General features: G+C 39.7%; 1 protein-coding gene across 1 annotated transcript in view; it reads left to right on the top strand.

Moving 5' to 3' along the window:
• FER (FER tyrosine kinase) overlaps positions 1-16,626 on the top strand; it is a 172,860-nt gene extending 156,234 nt beyond the window's left edge. The window contains exons 17-19 of the mRNA XM_084278847.1: positions 5,470-5,624; positions 9,107-9,229; positions 16,300-16,626. Of these exons, the coding sequence (XP_084134973.1) occupies positions 5,470-5,624; positions 9,107-9,229; positions 16,300-16,442 (421 nt within the window). The 3' untranslated portion in view covers positions 16,443-16,626. The remainder of the gene's footprint in view (positions 1-5,469; positions 5,625-9,106; positions 9,230-16,299) is intronic.
• The last annotated feature ends 1,259 nt before the right edge of the window (positions 16,627-17,885 follow it).

Genomic DNA, 17,885 nt, shown 5'->3' with positions numbered 1-17,885 from the left:
TGTAGTTAATGTTGCTCCGTTAGTATTGATAATGTCATAGCTAAAATATGAACAAATGGGGATGGGGGATGGGGGAAGACAACATAAAATGCATGGAAGGACGTGCTTCTGACCTTCTAATATTTTCCTAATCAGATACTAAGCACATATTACTTGGTATGTTCTCTGCATATGGCAAAAGTAGCAGCTTATAAGTATGAAGGAAGTTCTGAAATAGGTGTCTTCTGAGTTAGACACCACTGGAAATTACCTTAGGTGTTTGAAGAAGAGGTAATGTCTTATGGTCCACAAGAAACCCCAACAGTTCCACTTATAGACCTCCTGCCCCTTCTTTTTTGATCAGGTAATAGGCAATTTCCATTGAATTAAATGTGCAGAGCAGACAAACTGATCCTGTTCACTAATTAATTACTGGCTTTTACCACCTAAGAGTGTTTTAATTGCATTAGCCAGGGATGGGATGTAAAATTGCTAATTAGTTCAGTGAGGCAGTCTGTCCTGCTGTTTTAGTAATGAGTTTATTCTCTTATTTTGATCATCTTAATTGATGGAATTCCATTGAAATACTAGGTATTACTTGCTGTGCAGTTCCTTTGGTGGGTGGGCATGTAAGAATGTCCTTAGAGAAAGGTTTTAGAGGTTTATGTCTTTACTGACAGACATGAATCCAGGTGGTAACAACTCCCAGCATAGAGGAATTCTCTTATTTCCTCTCCAACTAGCTAATGGAATTTTGGCAAAAGTCTTACAACTATCTCTTGCAGTTTCAGCATATTCAACCCATATTACTGATTCATAGTCAACATAATCATCGTACTAAATAGTAAGAGTCAGCTTTTCTTTTACTAATGAACTTGTTCCATAGCAGCTTAGTGTAATTTGTGCCTAATTTGTACAGCTTTCACAATGTGAAATAAGGAATATTTTCTCATTTCCCATGTTAAAGATAAAACTGATTTTATGGAATTACTGCCTCAAGTAACAAATGCTGTATGAGAAGAAAAACAACAATGCCCAAAGCAGAGAGAGACACCTAATTCTATACAATTATATCTGTGCTTCAGGGCGTTGGCTTTAGGGAGCAATGAAGGAGAAAAAAGAGAAAACAACATACTTGGGGGGGGGGGGATGGGATGGTGATGTGTGTGTTAGGGTAAAGAAGACAGGCAGAACAGAATTCATTTGGGGTTTTTTTAAATACCATCAAGAAAGTGTCATGAACTACTACAAATATTTAACACTGAAGTTATCTCTAATGTTGGATCCTCATAGTTGGTTTCAGTCATCAGCCCAATTTTGTACAGTTTGTTTTCCCTCACTCAAGTCACTTATCATGCATACATGAATGTAAACCCTGTTAGGTCTATTTCATATGGAAGGTTAAAATGCAAAGGTTTTTTATAAGCCTCTTAACACTATTATACTAGAGCTCTTTCATTTTATCAGTAGCACATTGAAATGAATTAGAATCCTGGAAAATGGAAGAAAATGGAAGCTGTTAGCTATCCATTTAAAGCAATGGAAGCAATACCTCCCCCCCCCCCCTGTTTTTTTTATTCTGGCTATAAATTCTGTAATAAATCACACTAACCAAAGTGCATTTTTGGTACTTTTCTCTTCTATTTAGGCTCAAAAATACAAACATCCTTTCAAAGGACTGTGTCAGACATGCAGAGATATAGTGAAATAATAGTGTGAAAAATATTGAAAAACCTTAATCAAAAGCTTGATATGGCTATTGCCTTCAGCATAACAGTGTTTTTAAAGATGCTTTTAAGTATGCAAATATATACAAAGAAATCCAGAAAATTCAGCAACAAATCACTTAGGACATAAAATGGATGTAAAATTATGGCAGAGATGCAAACAAGACATTCATATGCCTGAGGAATGAAGTAATAAATATTAGTCAAAAAGACATTGTGAAGAAATTACAATGAAGAGAGCAGAGGGAAAAAAGAACCTGAAAATATGTTTACAGTGGATGTAACTGCAGAATCTGAAGTGGCTGGTGAGGGAGCACTGAGAATGAAATTGTGCTCATACTGTTTCACCCTACTGAATGGCAAGTTGTTAAAAAATGTAAAGTAACAGAACTTTTTGCAGAACTTAGCATGATTTTAAATATCACTGGATCTGCTGAACATGGTTGGTTTCTATTTTCTCAGAGAACAAACTCCTCACAACTCTGAAAAGTGCCTAAGTTGGGGGGGGGATTTGCAAAAGTCCTTTAAAAAGACTATGATAGTTGAGAAAGAAAAAGGGAAAGAAAAGTTCACATCTAAAGTGTTTTCTGAATAAGTGTGAGAAAGAGCCTGCCTTCCACATGAGAAATGAGAAAAGCAAGTTTGCTTTAGTCAGAAGTAAACATATGAAGTGCTCTAAAGGCTTTATTAGCACAAATGATGTAGTAAAAGTAATACACAGTATTAAAGCTTAGAAAATGTGGGAGTTTTAGCTAAAAGCAGAGAGGGTGTTAATTCTGTGAGACTCGTAACCAGTGCTACTACATTTACTTTGCCTTTGTAGCTCTATTAGTAAATTAGGTTTTATCATAATGCATTCTTTTCTGTCTTATTGGTAATAGCTTGCCACTCACCATTTCATAAAGTTTTATTGATACTCTGTGCAAGGCGGCAATGAAAATCCTTCTCTGGTCAATACAAACTGAGACAAAAAGAAAGAAGCAATTTGCTTGGAAGCGTCCATGGTGGACTTCACAGCTTTGCCCACCCGCACAGGCTGTGGGCCATTAGCCAGCCACTGGCCCATGATTCCTCCCTTGGCACTTGAGTGAAGCATGGCAGTGTGAATAGCATCATTCTGCAGCTCACTGCCAGCTAATAGCTTGGAAACCACCGTTTCATGAAGCAAAGACTATGTGTGTATCTGGTCTTTCAGAAGATCTAGTGTTCATTTAGTATAGTGTCAATATTGTGTTACAGTCTTCACCAGCTTTCTCAAATACCTGTTTGATTTTCAGGGAATTGTTTTTGTAAATTTTCGGTAGTGATGGAAAAACACTATCTTCTTGATGACTCTGAAAGAAGAAGAAAACTGTCACACACAAAAGAGACAAAAATTATGTGGACTGACTGTAATCTTTCTATACAAGCATCATACCGTGTGCTGCTTACAGTGTATTTTCCCTAAAAATCAGACTGATGTATGAGAAGCAAACATGAGACAGCTCAGTATATAGCTTTTTCTTAGTCTGAATCAGAACATGTTTAAATGCTGTCAGATTCAGGTGGGAATATGTCCATTATTTTAATTAACTCTGTAAATTTTCTTTGAGGTACAGCCTCATCACTCTTTTCCCTCCTTATGTGCACCTGTCCTCTAGACTATATGGAGTAAAACAATAAAAAACCCAGTAACTAAAGTATGATTGGAACCTAAGCCATATGTTCTTGACGTATCATGGTGATACTTTTTGCAGGATTGAGGACGTGTAAAAACAATTCCATTTGTTTTGCAGTTCTTGTACTTTCACCAAACAATGCAACATGCTAATATTGAATTGTGTAACAGAGTGCATATTGAGCTGTTTTATACATTTGTGTTTATCTTCAGCTGGAGACTGTGACTTCACACCTCATTTCAAGTGGTCTATCTTCTCTGGCTGCAAGAAAAACTGCATTTATATCACTGTAGCATCAAGGGCCATGTTTGTTCTTAGTGGCACAGAGGTTGTATGAGTCAAATACATTAAAATTCTTAAATCAACTTATAGTGTTTACACTAAAACTCAAGTTCTGCCCACATAACAAAATAATGTACTGTAATACCAGTTTAGATCAGTTGATCAAATTAGATGTAGATATACAAGGTTTAACATTTTTATATATGGCTCAAGACTTCTGCTTTGGACTAAACATAGTCATGAATGCCCCCACCATGCATAGTGTTTGAAACTGTTGGTCATTGGTTCAGAACTTACTCTCTGCTTTAGCTGTAAAACCAAACTTGGTGCACACTGTGAGCCGAGTTCTAGGTTTGTTTCTTCCAAGAGTGAGTTTCCATGTACTAAAATCACTCAATCAATGAATGTGCATTAAGTGCTTAAGGGATTCATTTCAAAACTATGCTGGAGGTCCAATCCAAAACTCTAACACTAATGTAGTTGTTCTGGAATATTTCTGCAAGACAAGCCATTTTTGAGCATATTAGCCATTTAAACTGAAAACAAACATTGTAAATTTAGTTTAAAAATACTTTGCCTATAACGTTCATGATGTTATCAATTTAATTCTGTTCTTTTAACATTTTTCTCCCTTCAAAAACTTCATGTATTTTTTAAATTAAGATGGGAGTAAGAACATAGATATTACTGTGTAGTATTTTAATACATTGTGAAACAATGAAATATGCATACATTATGTTAGTAATTTATTATTAACCTGCATTATTATACCAAATGTATGCTGTAGAGAAGCAACAGTAAGTGTTTTTGCCAGGTTTTTACAGGTTGTTTCCCAGTCTAGGAAAAAAAAAAGTTTGAGATGGAGGGAAGGAAAAGGTAGGCTGTTAATTGGCTGAGCTTCTTATCTATCACTGAGCTAAAAATCCTTTTCCTATAATAGTGAGTAGCTTTTTATTCTTGATGGAAACTCTCATGTTAAGATAAGATGGACAGAAAGAAGTTGGGGCAAGTTCCGTTATTTCTCACTGTCTTTCATAATTATAGGAACAAGTTTCAGGGTGCTGCTTCAAATTCTGTTTCATTTTGTATAAAATCTGATTTGTTAATATGTTGGTTTAGATATATGACCTCAGAGGACAGTTGTGATGGTTTGATTCTGGCTGGCTGCCAGATGCCCACCCAGCTGTTCTGTCACTCCTCAGCAGGACAGGGGAGAAGATAAGACACAAAAGCGTGTGGGAGATCACTCACCAATTACAATCCCAGTGAAACAGAGTCAACTTGTGACCATTAATTTAATTTAATGTATTGCAAAATTAAGATAGACTTGGGTAGCAAGAAATAAAGATAAAAAATGAAACACCTTTCCCCTACCCCTCCCTTTTTCTGAGGCTCACCTTCACTCCTTCATTCCCAGCTCCTCCACCTCCTCCCCACCAGGGGTCAAGGGTGATGGGGAGTGGGGGTTGCAGTCAGTCCATAACAGCTCCATTCTGCTGTCCACTCTCTCTTCCTCACACTGCTCTGTCATGGGACCTTCCCTGGGCCGCAGGGAAATTTCTACTTCCAGCATCTCCAGGTCCTCTTTCCCTCACATCTTTGCTGACTTTGGTCAGGATTATTTCTCACACTTTTGGGGTCATTTTTTCCCCCTCCTTCACTCCTCTTTTCCACAACTGCTGTGCAGTGGTTTTTACCTTTTCTTAAAAATGTTTTTTGAGAGGTAGACACCATCTTGGCTGACAGGTTCAGCCATTTAAAATGGCTTCAAGGGCTTTTAAATGTATAAAAATATGGGGTCTTTATTTCTTGTTCTAACTTAGAGACCTGGCTGCAAGGAACTGCTTGGTTGGTGAAAGCAACGTTTTGAAAATAAGCGATTTTGGAATGTCCCGACAAGAGGATGATGGTGTGTACTCATCGTCAGGACTAAAGCAGATTCCTATCAAGTGGACTGCTCCAGAAGCTCTCAACTATGGTAAGGACAAACCTGTATGTTCTTGAAAAAAAACCCACCCCAAAAATCCCAACAGAGAACAAAACCAAATGGTAAAGTAAACATCACCAGGACTACACCATGGGCAATATTTGACTATGTATATACATATTGCTAGTGCTCAGCTGAAATCATAGAATCACGGAATGCACTAGGTTGGAAGGGACCTTTAAAGGTCATTAGTCCAGCCTTCCCTGCAATAATCAGGGACATCTTTGCTATATCAGGCTGCTCAGAGCCCATCAAGCCTGACCCTGAATTTCTTCATTCAAGAGATCACTAATGTTTAAAATAATTTTATTATTTCAGTGTTACCTACATATAAAATACTGTTTTGCCTTCAAAAGGAATAAGACAGCAACATCAAAGCTGCTATTTTGAAGCAATAAAACAATGCTTTGGTTATGTTGCAGGCTTGTTCTAGTAGACTACTGGTCACCTAAATCATAATCAATAGCAAAATAAGTGCCAAGTTCTGCATATCCATAGTGCTTGTTCCACTCCTTTGAAAACAGTAGAAATTGTTAACATACTAGCACATTCTATTAGATAAATCAATGTATTGGAGACACTGATTTGTATTTTTTTTACATGCAACTTTATTTTACCTGCTTGTTTGTATTTCACTATCTTGAGGAAAATAAACCATTATTTCTGATTGAGGGAAGTGGTCCATACTGTGTGGGTAATGGTTCCAGAACCTGCTGCATTTAGCTTTTTAGCTTATAGTAAACTAGAAAAATAAGTTCTTCTAAGTAAAGTGGGCTGTGAAGAAGCAGCGTATTAAATGAGTGATGCCATGTTTTGCATGTACTTCTCTCAAACAGTTATGTAGTTGAATACTTAGTGAAAAAAAGGTTTAAGTTCTTCATTTGATGTGTCTATAAATACTCCTGCCATCTCCTAAAGCTTTTTTTTTTTAATCATACATTGGAAATCATAAATTTGTGACTTAAAATTGATCGGAAAATGCTTCCTCTCAGCACTTTCACAGGAGTTAATGCCATAACACAGCAAAGCAAATCTTCCCTTTGGAAGGCTAATAAAAAATCTAGTTACAGTAACTGATGGTGTATTATCATATATTCCAAGAGGTGTTAGTGTTGCTCATGTTCACTGGGGAACACCCTTTTCTATGTTGGGTGTTTGTTCCACTACAAAAGTTGGTTTGGATTTTTTATTTTTGTTATTTCAGAAATGCATATGGTTTATTTGATATATAATGGAAGGGTATCCTACACAGCCATATGCAGCCCAGTAGACTACATTATGCAGGAAACAGGCTCTTGTGACAACAACTTAACTTTGTACTTTTGAGTGGTTTGGTTTGTTTTTTTTTTGCAAAGTACAGGAGAGGGTAGTTGATTAACATCTACTTATTTTGTGTTTTCTAAATGCATGCATACTCAAGCAGCTTTGAGTGATTTTCTGTAGTGTTTGGAAAATACACTCTTTCAAACATTTGTTAATGCGTTCAGCAGTCTAATATTCAGCTTTCAATATGTCATTGGAGGTTTCAGTGTGTTTTTGAAGGATCTTTCCTTTTCCATTCCCTTGAAAGATGTAAGTAGAAATAATTGGTTTGTGTTTTATCATTTACCATCCTGGGAATACGATCTTAAGTATTGTATTAATTTGTGTAAGTAAGGCTGAAGGTATTTAAGAATTTTAGAGTGAAATAGAATTAAATCTGCAATATATCAGTACTGTTTGGCAACCACAGTCCATGTTGGTTCTTAATTTAAGTGTTGGAAGAAAATGAGGGATAGGGTCATTTGGCTATTACCTGAAGGAAACAGTAGCTAAGAAACTACATGAAAGTTCATTTTTTAGCCAACTCTGGATTCCGTGCCTTTCCATACCATAATTTTTGCTTAGAGCAATGTGATTTCCATCACTTCAGCAGGTGGAAAAAATGCCTGAACAGCTCCTCAAATTGCATATTTATGCCAAATGTAGGGTATTGTTGCTTCCTGTTCATTCAAAATTAATATACACATTTAATATGTGTGTTTTTTCCAGTACAAAATTTTGAGTTGTTTTTCATGCTAATAAAAATATTACTGTGTGGAGGATTTTTTGTGTGTTTGGTTTTTTTAGGTTTGGGTTTTTTTAGGTTTATTTTCTTTTTACCCAGATAATGTCATAGTGGAAAAGATAATTAACTGTGCAGAACTTGTTCTTTCTCTATAAAAAACCTAATCACCTATCTTGTGTCTACTGAGTGATTTCAATGAAAAGTGTTAAATTACTGGATGCCAGACTCTAAAGAGAGTTGATACACAGACAAGAAAACTAATCTTACTACAAAGAGCATAGTGAATGTCCGTAATTGCCATCCATGAGGCACACAAACTAATGTAGAACAGCTGGAAGTGGTACTTAGTTTAACCGTAAACTGAACTTTCTGATGTCAGAACAGTTGTCAGATCACCAACTAGCACTATAATTTACATGTATTTTCCTTTTCTGTAGTTAGAATTGGCTTAGTTTTTTTTGTTTAGTGAGTAGAGATGAACAATGCATTCATAAGTATGCATCTACTTTAAACAATATTGACACATATGTACAATAACAAAGAAAAAGAGTAATGAAAAATTATTAAAGTAATGTTGAAAATGGATTTTTAAGGTAACATTTTCACAGATCCTGCTGCAAAGGGCTAGGATCCTTAACTTTCTGGTGTGAATCCATCCTTACTGTGCATCCATCAGGGACAACAGAAGTATCTGCTCCAAGATCTTTCCTTCTCTCATAATGTAAAGCTTACAATGCACAAAGAGGTGTGGAATCCAGTTATCTATCAGTTATGTCTTTTGCTATCTCTGAAGCATAGCTGAAGGTCATGGAACCAGCAGAATGGATTTTTTTATTATTTTTCTTTGACTGAATGGGTGCATTAGTTCTTCAGGGTCCAAATTATGCAAGTTGAAGGAGCTGTATATTCATTCTCAGAGAGCAGCTTCTCAACACGTGAAAACCAGGGCCTCTTCACAGTTACAGACTATGTTGGTGGTGGCTCCTCTTAGAATATCCATTGCCTTGATATTTAGAAGACTGGGAAAAGTCATATTTTAAAAAATATCTTTTGAATTGAAAGTGATTATAAATATGGGGGGGGGGACACTGACATTTTTTCTACTCTTTTATATTAAGATTTTTTTTAAATCAAGAAGAAAATAAATTCTTAGCTTGTATGAAAAATGACGGACATGGTAATGTATGTCAAATGGTAGAAATTTAAGTTAGCTTATATTATTCCTAGATACTGACCTTAAGGTAATTTGTTTATCATGTGAAATACAGGAGATACCTGCAGAATGTATTATTAGTAGCAACAACTTTTCTCTGATTAAAGCATGACAATGTAACACTTCACCTTTACAGAAAATTTTGAGCTATAATTATCTGAAACATTAATTTTTTCTGTGCACTAAGCTGTGAATTTTGTCTCTTTTTCTTAGGGAGATACACATCTGAGAGTGATGTATGGAGCTTTGGAATCCTTTTGTGGGAGACCTTCAGTTTAGGAGTATGTCCATACCCGGGGATGACCAACCAACAAGCACGAGAACAAGTGGAGAAAGGTAGTTATTGGGAGGGAGTCAAAGAAATGCTGTATTGCATAAAGTATAAAATAGCAAAGAAATAACATATGGGTTATCCAGCAACTTTACCAAAGATAGTATGAGATTTTTTAATTGCTGAATCCAGATTTCTGGGAAGAGAAGTAGCATGATGCATAGGCTTTTTGAAAAAAGGAATACTGACCAGTGACTTAAAGAACGAAAGATGTCAGCGTGCTGGCTTTGGTTGTTGCAGAACTGAAAGGTGAGATGAAAGGAGGAATTTACAGCTGTGCAAAGCAAAGGCATTGACCAATGAATTATTTAAGATTATGCTAATGTAGATAAATATTAATAAACCCCCAGAAGAAAAATATCTGTATTATTCCATCTTCTCAAAGTATTTCAGACAAAAATTTAACAATTATTGTGGGAAATGGCAAGCTAGTTGAGCATTGAAAGCCCAATTTCTCTTTTACAAAATCAAAATGCTTTTATTTAAAGTAGCAAATAACTGTGAGCAGGATTTCAGGACTTCAGTTTGTTTTCATCATCTTTAGTGGCATTCAGAACCACTTCTCATCTATATAGTACTACTGTGTAATTCATAAATAGGTTCCAAACTAGTAAAACTGCTAAACATTTTAAAAAAAAATCTACCAACTAGTTCACTGATTTATACAGATTGCCAGTGTTTGTTGTAGATGACCATCAGAGTTTCTTAAAAGGCCAAATCAAAAAACCCAATGTTACATATAATAGAGGAGTGTTTCTAAAAGCAAGTTTTACCACCTAAGTACTGAGATTCTGTTTTATTCCACCAAGAATAATAATCTCTTGAAATTTATAAAATTCAAATAATTGGAGTATGTTTATGCTTTTCTAGCTATTTATATTGTGGCGAAAATAGTCCTGTTGGCCTATCAGCAATTCTTTCTCTTTTTTAAATGGCATTTTCATTTATTTTATCACCCTGTTTTCTTGGTTTTCATTGTATAAAAACCCTTCTGTTAGGGTAGTCAACTAAGATGTTTCAGATTCTCTTCTTGATCTTATCTATCTCGATTACTCAAACAGTAAGAGTCTTCAGTGAATTTAGTCATTTGAATGCTTGCTTTAAACTAGGAGAATTTCCATTCTAAAGTAAATATATAAAATCGCTTCACTTTAAGCACAAAAAGTAGTTGCTGCTGTCACTGTTGTGAGGAACCAATTTCCAAGGGAAACTTAGTGAAGGAAAGGATTTGTAGTTTCATACTGTCTGTAAGCGTCCTGGAACCCAGCCATTCTCCTTTGAAGTTACTTGTATTAATTCAGCACCTAGAGCAGATGCATGCATTATAACAAAGGAAAAATATTTCTCAGATTTACCTGTTGTATGAGGCCACTGTTATTTATACTCTACTTTTGAGAGAGAGAGAGAAAGAACTGCAGTTAGCTGTAGAGTCCTATGGACAACTTAGTTTGTTGTCCACTGCCTGTCATTTCCTCAGAGAGGTACATGTGATAAACAGTTCATAGTTTCACATAGAAATGTGAGTTTTCAGAATCAGAGTGTCACAAAATAGCTGAGATCTGTGGGGACCTCTGGATATCATGAGGACCGCCTCTCCTGCTCAAGCAGGGCCATCTAGAGCCAGTTGCCCAGGACCGCGGTCCTTACAGCTTTTGCATATCTCGAAGGATCAAGACTCAACCACTTCTCTAGGTATCCTGTACCAATGCTTGGTCACCTGTACAAGAAAAAAGTGTTTCCCAAGGTTCAGGGGGAGCCTCCTGTGTTTCAGTGTGTGCCCATTGCCTCTAATCCTGCCACTAGGCACCACTGAAGAGCTTCACTCCTCCTCTTCTGCTCCCTTCCTCCAGGTAGTTATACACATTCATGAGATCCCCCTCTTCTCCAGACTGAATATTCACAGCTCTCTCAGCCTTTCCACATGTGAGAGCTGCTCCAATCCCTTCATCATCTTGGTGGCCCATCATGGCATTATCTGCAGTGTGTCTAGGCCCTAGGGACCCCTACCATGGATGCCATGTGTGACCTCACCAGCACTAAACAGAATGGACAGATCATCACTCTCAACTTGATGGCATAGAATCATAGAACGGCCTGGGTTGGAAAGGACCGCAAAGATCACAGAGCTCCAACCCCCCTGCCACAGGCAGGGCCACCAACCTCCAGCCTGGATCTACACAAGGTTGCCCAAGGCCCCATCCAACCTGGCCTTGAAGACTTACAGGGACAGTGCATCCACCACCTCTCTGGGCAGCCTGTTCCAGCACCTCACCACTCTCTCTGTAAAAAACTTCCCCCTAATATCCAATCTAAACCTTCCCTCCTTTAGTTTTAATCCATTCCCCCTTATCCTGCCATTGTCTACCCTTTTAAAAGGTTGATTCCCCTCCTGTTTGTATGTTCCCTTCAAGTATTGGAAGGCTGCAATGAGGCTGCCTACTCTTCTCCAGGCTGAACAAGCCCAGCTCCTTCAGCCTCTCTTTGTAGGGCAGGTGCTCCAGCCCTCTGATTATCTTTGTGGCCTCCTCTGAACCCTCTCCAACAGTTCAACATCTTTCTTGGGTTGAGGGCCCCAGGTCCTGGACACAGTACTCCAGATGGGGCCTCACGAGGGCAGAGTAGAGAGGGACAATCACCTCCCTGTCCCTGCTGGCCACCCCTCTTCTGATGGAGCCCAGGATACCATTGGCCTTGTGAGCTGCAAGAGCACACTGCTGGCTCATGTTAAATTTCTCATCCACCACAATCCCCAAGTCCTTCTCAGCAGGGCTACTCTCAAGAAGCTCTTCTCCCAGTCTGTGTCTGTGTCTGGGATTCTTCCGGCCCAAGTGCAAGACCTTACCCTTGGCAGGGTTGAACCTCATTAGGTTCACCTGGGCCCATCTTTCCAGCCTGTCAAGATCCCTCTGGATGGCTTCCTTTCCTTCTGGGGTGTCGACCACACCACTCAGCTTGGTGTCATCCGCAAACTTGCTGAGGGTGCACTCAATTCCATCATCCATGTCATTGATAAAGATGGTAAAGAGCACCGGTCCCAAGACAGACCCCTGGGGGACACCACTTGTCACTGGCCTCCACCTGGACATAGACCCATTGACCACCACCCTTTGGCTACGGTCTGTTAACCAGTTTTTTATCCATTGGATTGTCCACCCATCAAATCCACATCTCTCCAATTTAGAGAGAAGGATGTGGTGGGGGACTGTGTCAAAGGCCTTGCACAAGTCCAGGTAGATGACATCGGTTGCCTTCCCTTTATCTACCGATGCTGTCACTCCATCATAGAAGGTCACCAGATTGGTGAGGCACGACCTTCCCTTGGTGAAGCCGTGCTGGCTGTCCTGGATCACACGCTCATCCCTCATGTGCTCCAACATGTCATCCAGGAGGATCTGTTCCATGATCTTCCCAGGCACAGAGGTGACGCTCACCGGCCTGTAATTCCCTGGGTCTTCTTTACTCCCTTTCTTATAATGATAATGAGTGACATGACCTTTTTTCCAGTCCCCAGGGACCTCTCCTGACAGCCATGACTTTTCAAATATGATGGAGAGCGGCTCGGCAACCACATCAGTAGCTCCTTCAGGACCCTGGGATGCATGTCATCCGGCCCCATAGACTTGTAGACATTCAGTCGCATGAGGCAGTCTCTGACTTGCTCTGCCCTTACAGTGGGGGGGATTCGCTCCCCCAGTTCCCAGCTAGAGGTCCAGGGATGCAAGGTTCTGGGACTTGAGGATAATGAGAATCCTGGCTGCCTGATTGCAACTAGATCATTATTTTCCAGTGACATCACAGTTTCCAGTTCCTCTTGCTTATTACCCATGCTGCGTGCGTTGGTGTAAAGACACTTCAGCTGGGCTTTCTGACTCACTGCCTTTTTTGAGAAGCCCTCCCTCAATCCTCTGGGAGGAATCTGAAGTTATTCCCAACTGCGTCCTAGAGGGACGTTAGAAGGTTCTGGAAGGGGGGTCAGCAATGCTACCTCCTCTGAGGAGCCCCAGAAGTTCCTATGGGACACTTCAGAGGTATTTCCCTACAATCTTGCAGAATTTCAGCACCCCCAAGCCCTTCTCTATCTTGTTGAATTTCACCCTCTTCACCCTTCAAATCTAGTATAAAGCTAGAGGCTACTTGCTGTACCCTAGCAAGCCTCACTATATCCCCTCCCCCTTTCCTAGCTACTTTAAAGCCCTGTCAGTGAGGCCTGCCAGCTCTTAAGCAAGGATACTTTTCCCTCTTGGAGACAGGTGGCATCCATCCGCTGCTGCCAGGCCAGGCACTGGCTATCACCGCCCCGTGATTGAAAAACCCAAAGTTCATAAGGTGGCACCAGCCCCTCAGCCACCCATTCAACACCTCTGTTTTCCTGGCCCACTTCATGTTCTTCGCTGCCCCAAATGGGATAGAAGAAAACACCACTTGCACTCCCCCTCCCTCAACCAGCCTCCCTAAACCCCTGAAGTCTCTTTTGATACTTCTCAGACTTCTTTGAGAGATTTCATCACTGCCTGCCTGAACAATGAGTAATGGGTAGTAATCAGAGGGACGAACCAGATCTGGGGGTTTTCTAGTTATGTCCTTGATCCACACCCCAGGGAGGCAGCACACTTCCTTATGGGTAGGGTCTGGCCTGCATATGGCGCCCTCTGTTCCCTTGAGAAGGGAATCCCCAACCAAAATCACCTTTCTGTCTTTCCTGGTGGAGGCAGTCTTGAGGCATGGAGTTGACTTCCTCGCTCTTGGTCTCTTATTAGGGGGATTGTCCCCCACATTCCCATTTGCCTCTTCTTCAACTCCCAGCACCTCAAACATATTGCTTAGGGGGACCTGGGGAACAAGGTAGGCAGGGAGGAGGTTGTCCCAACGGCACCGAGCCGGGACTATCTTCCAACCCTCTCCATCTTTCTGGTCACTGACTTCTCCCCATTCTGCCTGATAGGGCTGGGGATCCATCATTTTTGGGGGAAAATTTCCCTGGTGACTTTCTTTTAATGTAGTCCAGGATACCATTAGCTGCCTTCGCTGCAACATGTTGCTGGTGCATGTTCAGCCTTCGGTGTTCACCAGGTCCCTTTCTGCCAAACTGCTTCCCAGTGGGGCAGCCTCCAGCCTCTACTGCTGTCTGGGGTTGTTCCTGTCCGGATGCAGCACTTTGCACTTCCTCTTGCTGAACAGTATAAGGTTCCTGCCAGCCCATGTCTACAGCCTGACCAGGTCCCTCTGGACTGCAACACAACCCTCTAATGTACAGGCCCCTCCTCCCTGTGTGTCTCATCAGCGAAGTTGCTCAGTGTGTTCTTTGCTTCCTCCCTCATCCAGCTCATCAATTAAGATGTTAAACAGAGATGGGCCCAGGATTCACCCCTAGGGTACATCGCTAGTTACTGGCCTCCCACTAGAGTTTGTGTCACTGATCGCCTCCCTCTGGGACTCAGGCAGCTTTCAGCTAACCTCATTCACCCAGTCCATCATTCAGCAGTTTCTTTATGAGGGTCTTGTGGGAGGCAGTGATAAAACCCTTACTAAAGTCCCCTTGTCTACCAGACTGGTCATTTCATTTTACAAGTTGGTCAAGCATGACTTGCCCTCAGTGAATCTCTGTTGGCTATCTCTGGTGAGTTTCTTGGCCATCATGTGCCTAGACATGGTTTCCAGGATTAGCTGCTCCATCACCTTCCCAGGGATCAAGGTGAGGCTGACCAGTCTGTACATCCCTCAGGTTTTCCTTGTGAAGACAGGAGTGACATTTCCTTTACTCCAGTTTTTGGGCACTTCTCCCAGTTTCCATGATCAAAGTTCATTGAGAGTGGCCTTGCAGTGAAGTCAGCCAACTCCCTCAGCACACATGGGTGCATCTCATCAGGGCCCATGCACTGATGTAAGCCCATTTTCCTTGGGTATTCACTGGCCAGATCCTCTTTCATAAAGCTTGTATCTTCCTTGTTCCAGTCTTTCACCCTCACCTCTGGGGTCTGCCATTCCTGAAGGCCAGTCTTGGTAGTTAAGACTGTATTAAGATGATGTTCAGGAAGTCAGCCTTTTTCATGTCCTTTGTCACCACAGGTGCCCTACCTCATTTAGCAGTGGGCTCAAATTTTCCCTAGCCTTCCATTTGTCACCTAAATAATTAGATAAGTGATTTTTATTGTATTTGATGTCCCTGGCCAGATTCAATCCCTTTTAGGCTTTACCTTTTTCTAACTTTTCTTAACTCTAACTGGATGCTCAGACAACATTCTGTATTGCTCCCACATTACCTGTTTCTGTGTTTGAATTTGTCCAGGAGCTCGTTGTTCATCCATGCAGTCCTCCTGGTATTTTAGCTCACCTTCCTACTCATTGGGAAGTTGCATTCATTTCTGTGTGTAGTACATCTTTTTGGTCCAGGATATGGATGATATGCTGGAACAACCACTTATCTGTTGCTTCTGAATGATTAGTTACTAATTTACATAAGTCATTGTTCATTCTCTAGTCATCACCTTATTCAGCTGATAACAACAGAGAAGTCTGGAAGGCCTCTACCTATCTTGGCAAACCAGAAGAGTAAGAAAGTTAACATGGTACAAAAATATAAAAGTAAATTAGGAAAACGGAAGGGAGGAAAAATAAATGGATAAAGTGCAAGTGGGAAGGGAACTCCACAAAGAGACAAAAAAGGGAAGAGGCATGAGAATAAAAGTTGATCTATTTTGAAAAAGATCCCAAAATTCTACTCCAATCTTAATGTTTATTATTGATTTCCTCTGTAAGGGGGAAGGAGGGAACACAGTTCAAACCTGGAGCATAGCTACTTCCTAAGATACTGCAAGAGATCTATGCAGGTTCCTGCCCTTGGAGCTAAGAAGCATACTGATAATTTACCATACCCAACTTAAATGTCATTGGTACCTGAGCTTTGATCAGTTTAATAATTACCTATCTTGTGTTTGTTATATATTGAAGACTTTCCTCATATTACCCTGAAGACTTTTTTTCATTGCAGTGGTCTTGATCACATGTTTTCAGATTTGTCAATGTGCATCTACGTTCAATGCTAAACATTTCACCTTTCTTATTTTTGGCGTACCAGGCTACCGAATGTCAGCACCCCAGAAATGTCCAGAAGAAATCTATAAAATAATGCAGAGGTGCTGGGACTACAAACCCGAAAACCGGCCAAAATTCAGTGAGATTCAGAAAGAGCTGTCTTCAATCAAAAAGAAAGTGACATAGTGATAAACCGGTGCCAAACTTAATATGTGGGACTTTATTTTCCAGTGATTTTTTTTTCCCCTCAAACACTATGCGTTTATACAACATTATTTGCAATATTCTTCTAGGATTACTTTGAAATTAACTTTTTTTTATATACATGTGTACGATCGTGAGGTGTACACCAGCATTAAAGACATATACTGCAAAGTGCTTTATATCCATTGTCATTTAGGTTACATGTAAATAGAAAGGCACACACTATAGATTTAAGGGACTGTGGCTTTTATTCCGTTTTACAGCAAGTAACTGCTAGTGACATTTTTCAGAAATTTTGTACTCAAACTGTGTTCTCAAAATGCTATCCCTGTCCCATATGTCAACACGAGCAGCACTGTACTGTGGTGACTGTCACACATTTTGGCCTTAAAATTGAAGACAGTTTTTTGATGAGTACTTCAAACAGAAACTTTTATATTTTTTAAATTCTTTCTGAAACTGATGTTTTTAACTAATAACTTTTTTTTAAGGTTGAAGGTCAGTTAGATTCTGGATGCAAATGTGCTTACTGAACAGTGAAATCCAGAGTTTTCTTTTGTAGAAAATTGAGTTACTTCTGCATTTCTTACCATACTGTAGTAAATACTTCTGGCTTTCGATGTGATTTACTTAAGCCAGTGCTTTTCTTCCTACAAAACCATCAGAATTCAGTTATGTATCTACTTTACAATGACTTATGTTTATTTAAGAAACAAAAAAAAACGTCAAGGCTTGACTACGCGTTACAAAATACTGCAAATCATCTGCCTTCCAGAGAATATGTAGAAGCAGTAGGTCAGCAGAAAAAGGTTTACTAATCATAGCATCAGATAACAAATATCATTGATCTTAGAGGAGTTAAAGAATGGGGATTACTAGATTTGCTTTTGAACCTGGTGTTTTTCTTAAATCGTTAATAATACTCAGATTGCAGCTGTAGTCAACAAGTTTATGTTAGGCAAAAGTACATTGCATGCATCATGTCCAGAATAAAATACTACTTCTGTATGGCATAAGGAAATCATTCAAGAAATCAAAATAAGGAAGTTTAAAGCCTCTGACAGGCTGAGCAAGGCAGAATTGAGATACTAACCTTCTAACTTTTTTAAATCAGTGAAATCGAATTTCAAAAGACTGGGGACTTTTAACTGCCACCGGGAATAAAAATTTATATGTATATAAAAAAATGTCCACCAGAAAAAAAAAACAACTTACTAGATAGAGGAGGGAGGAAAGGCACAACTCTGGCTCCGGGTCCTCTTTGCGGCTGGAATTACTTTCTAGGGCCCTGTGTAGAAATAGGGATAAGTTACATTATCCTGCTCTGAGTTCCAGAGTTAAGGTGCTTAAAATTTTTCAAATAATTAACTACAATTTTTTTGGATCAAGGGATATCAGTTGCTGCTAATGCAAGTAAGAAACAGG

Source organism: Gallinula chloropus (genome assembly GCF_964237585.1).
Source record: "Gallinula chloropus genome assembly, chromosome: Z".
Taxonomy (NCBI): domain Eukaryota; kingdom Metazoa; phylum Chordata; class Aves; order Gruiformes; family Rallidae; genus Gallinula; species Gallinula chloropus.
The sequence above is the reverse complement of the archived record's forward strand: the minus strand, read 5'-3'. Positions and strand labels throughout refer to the sequence as shown.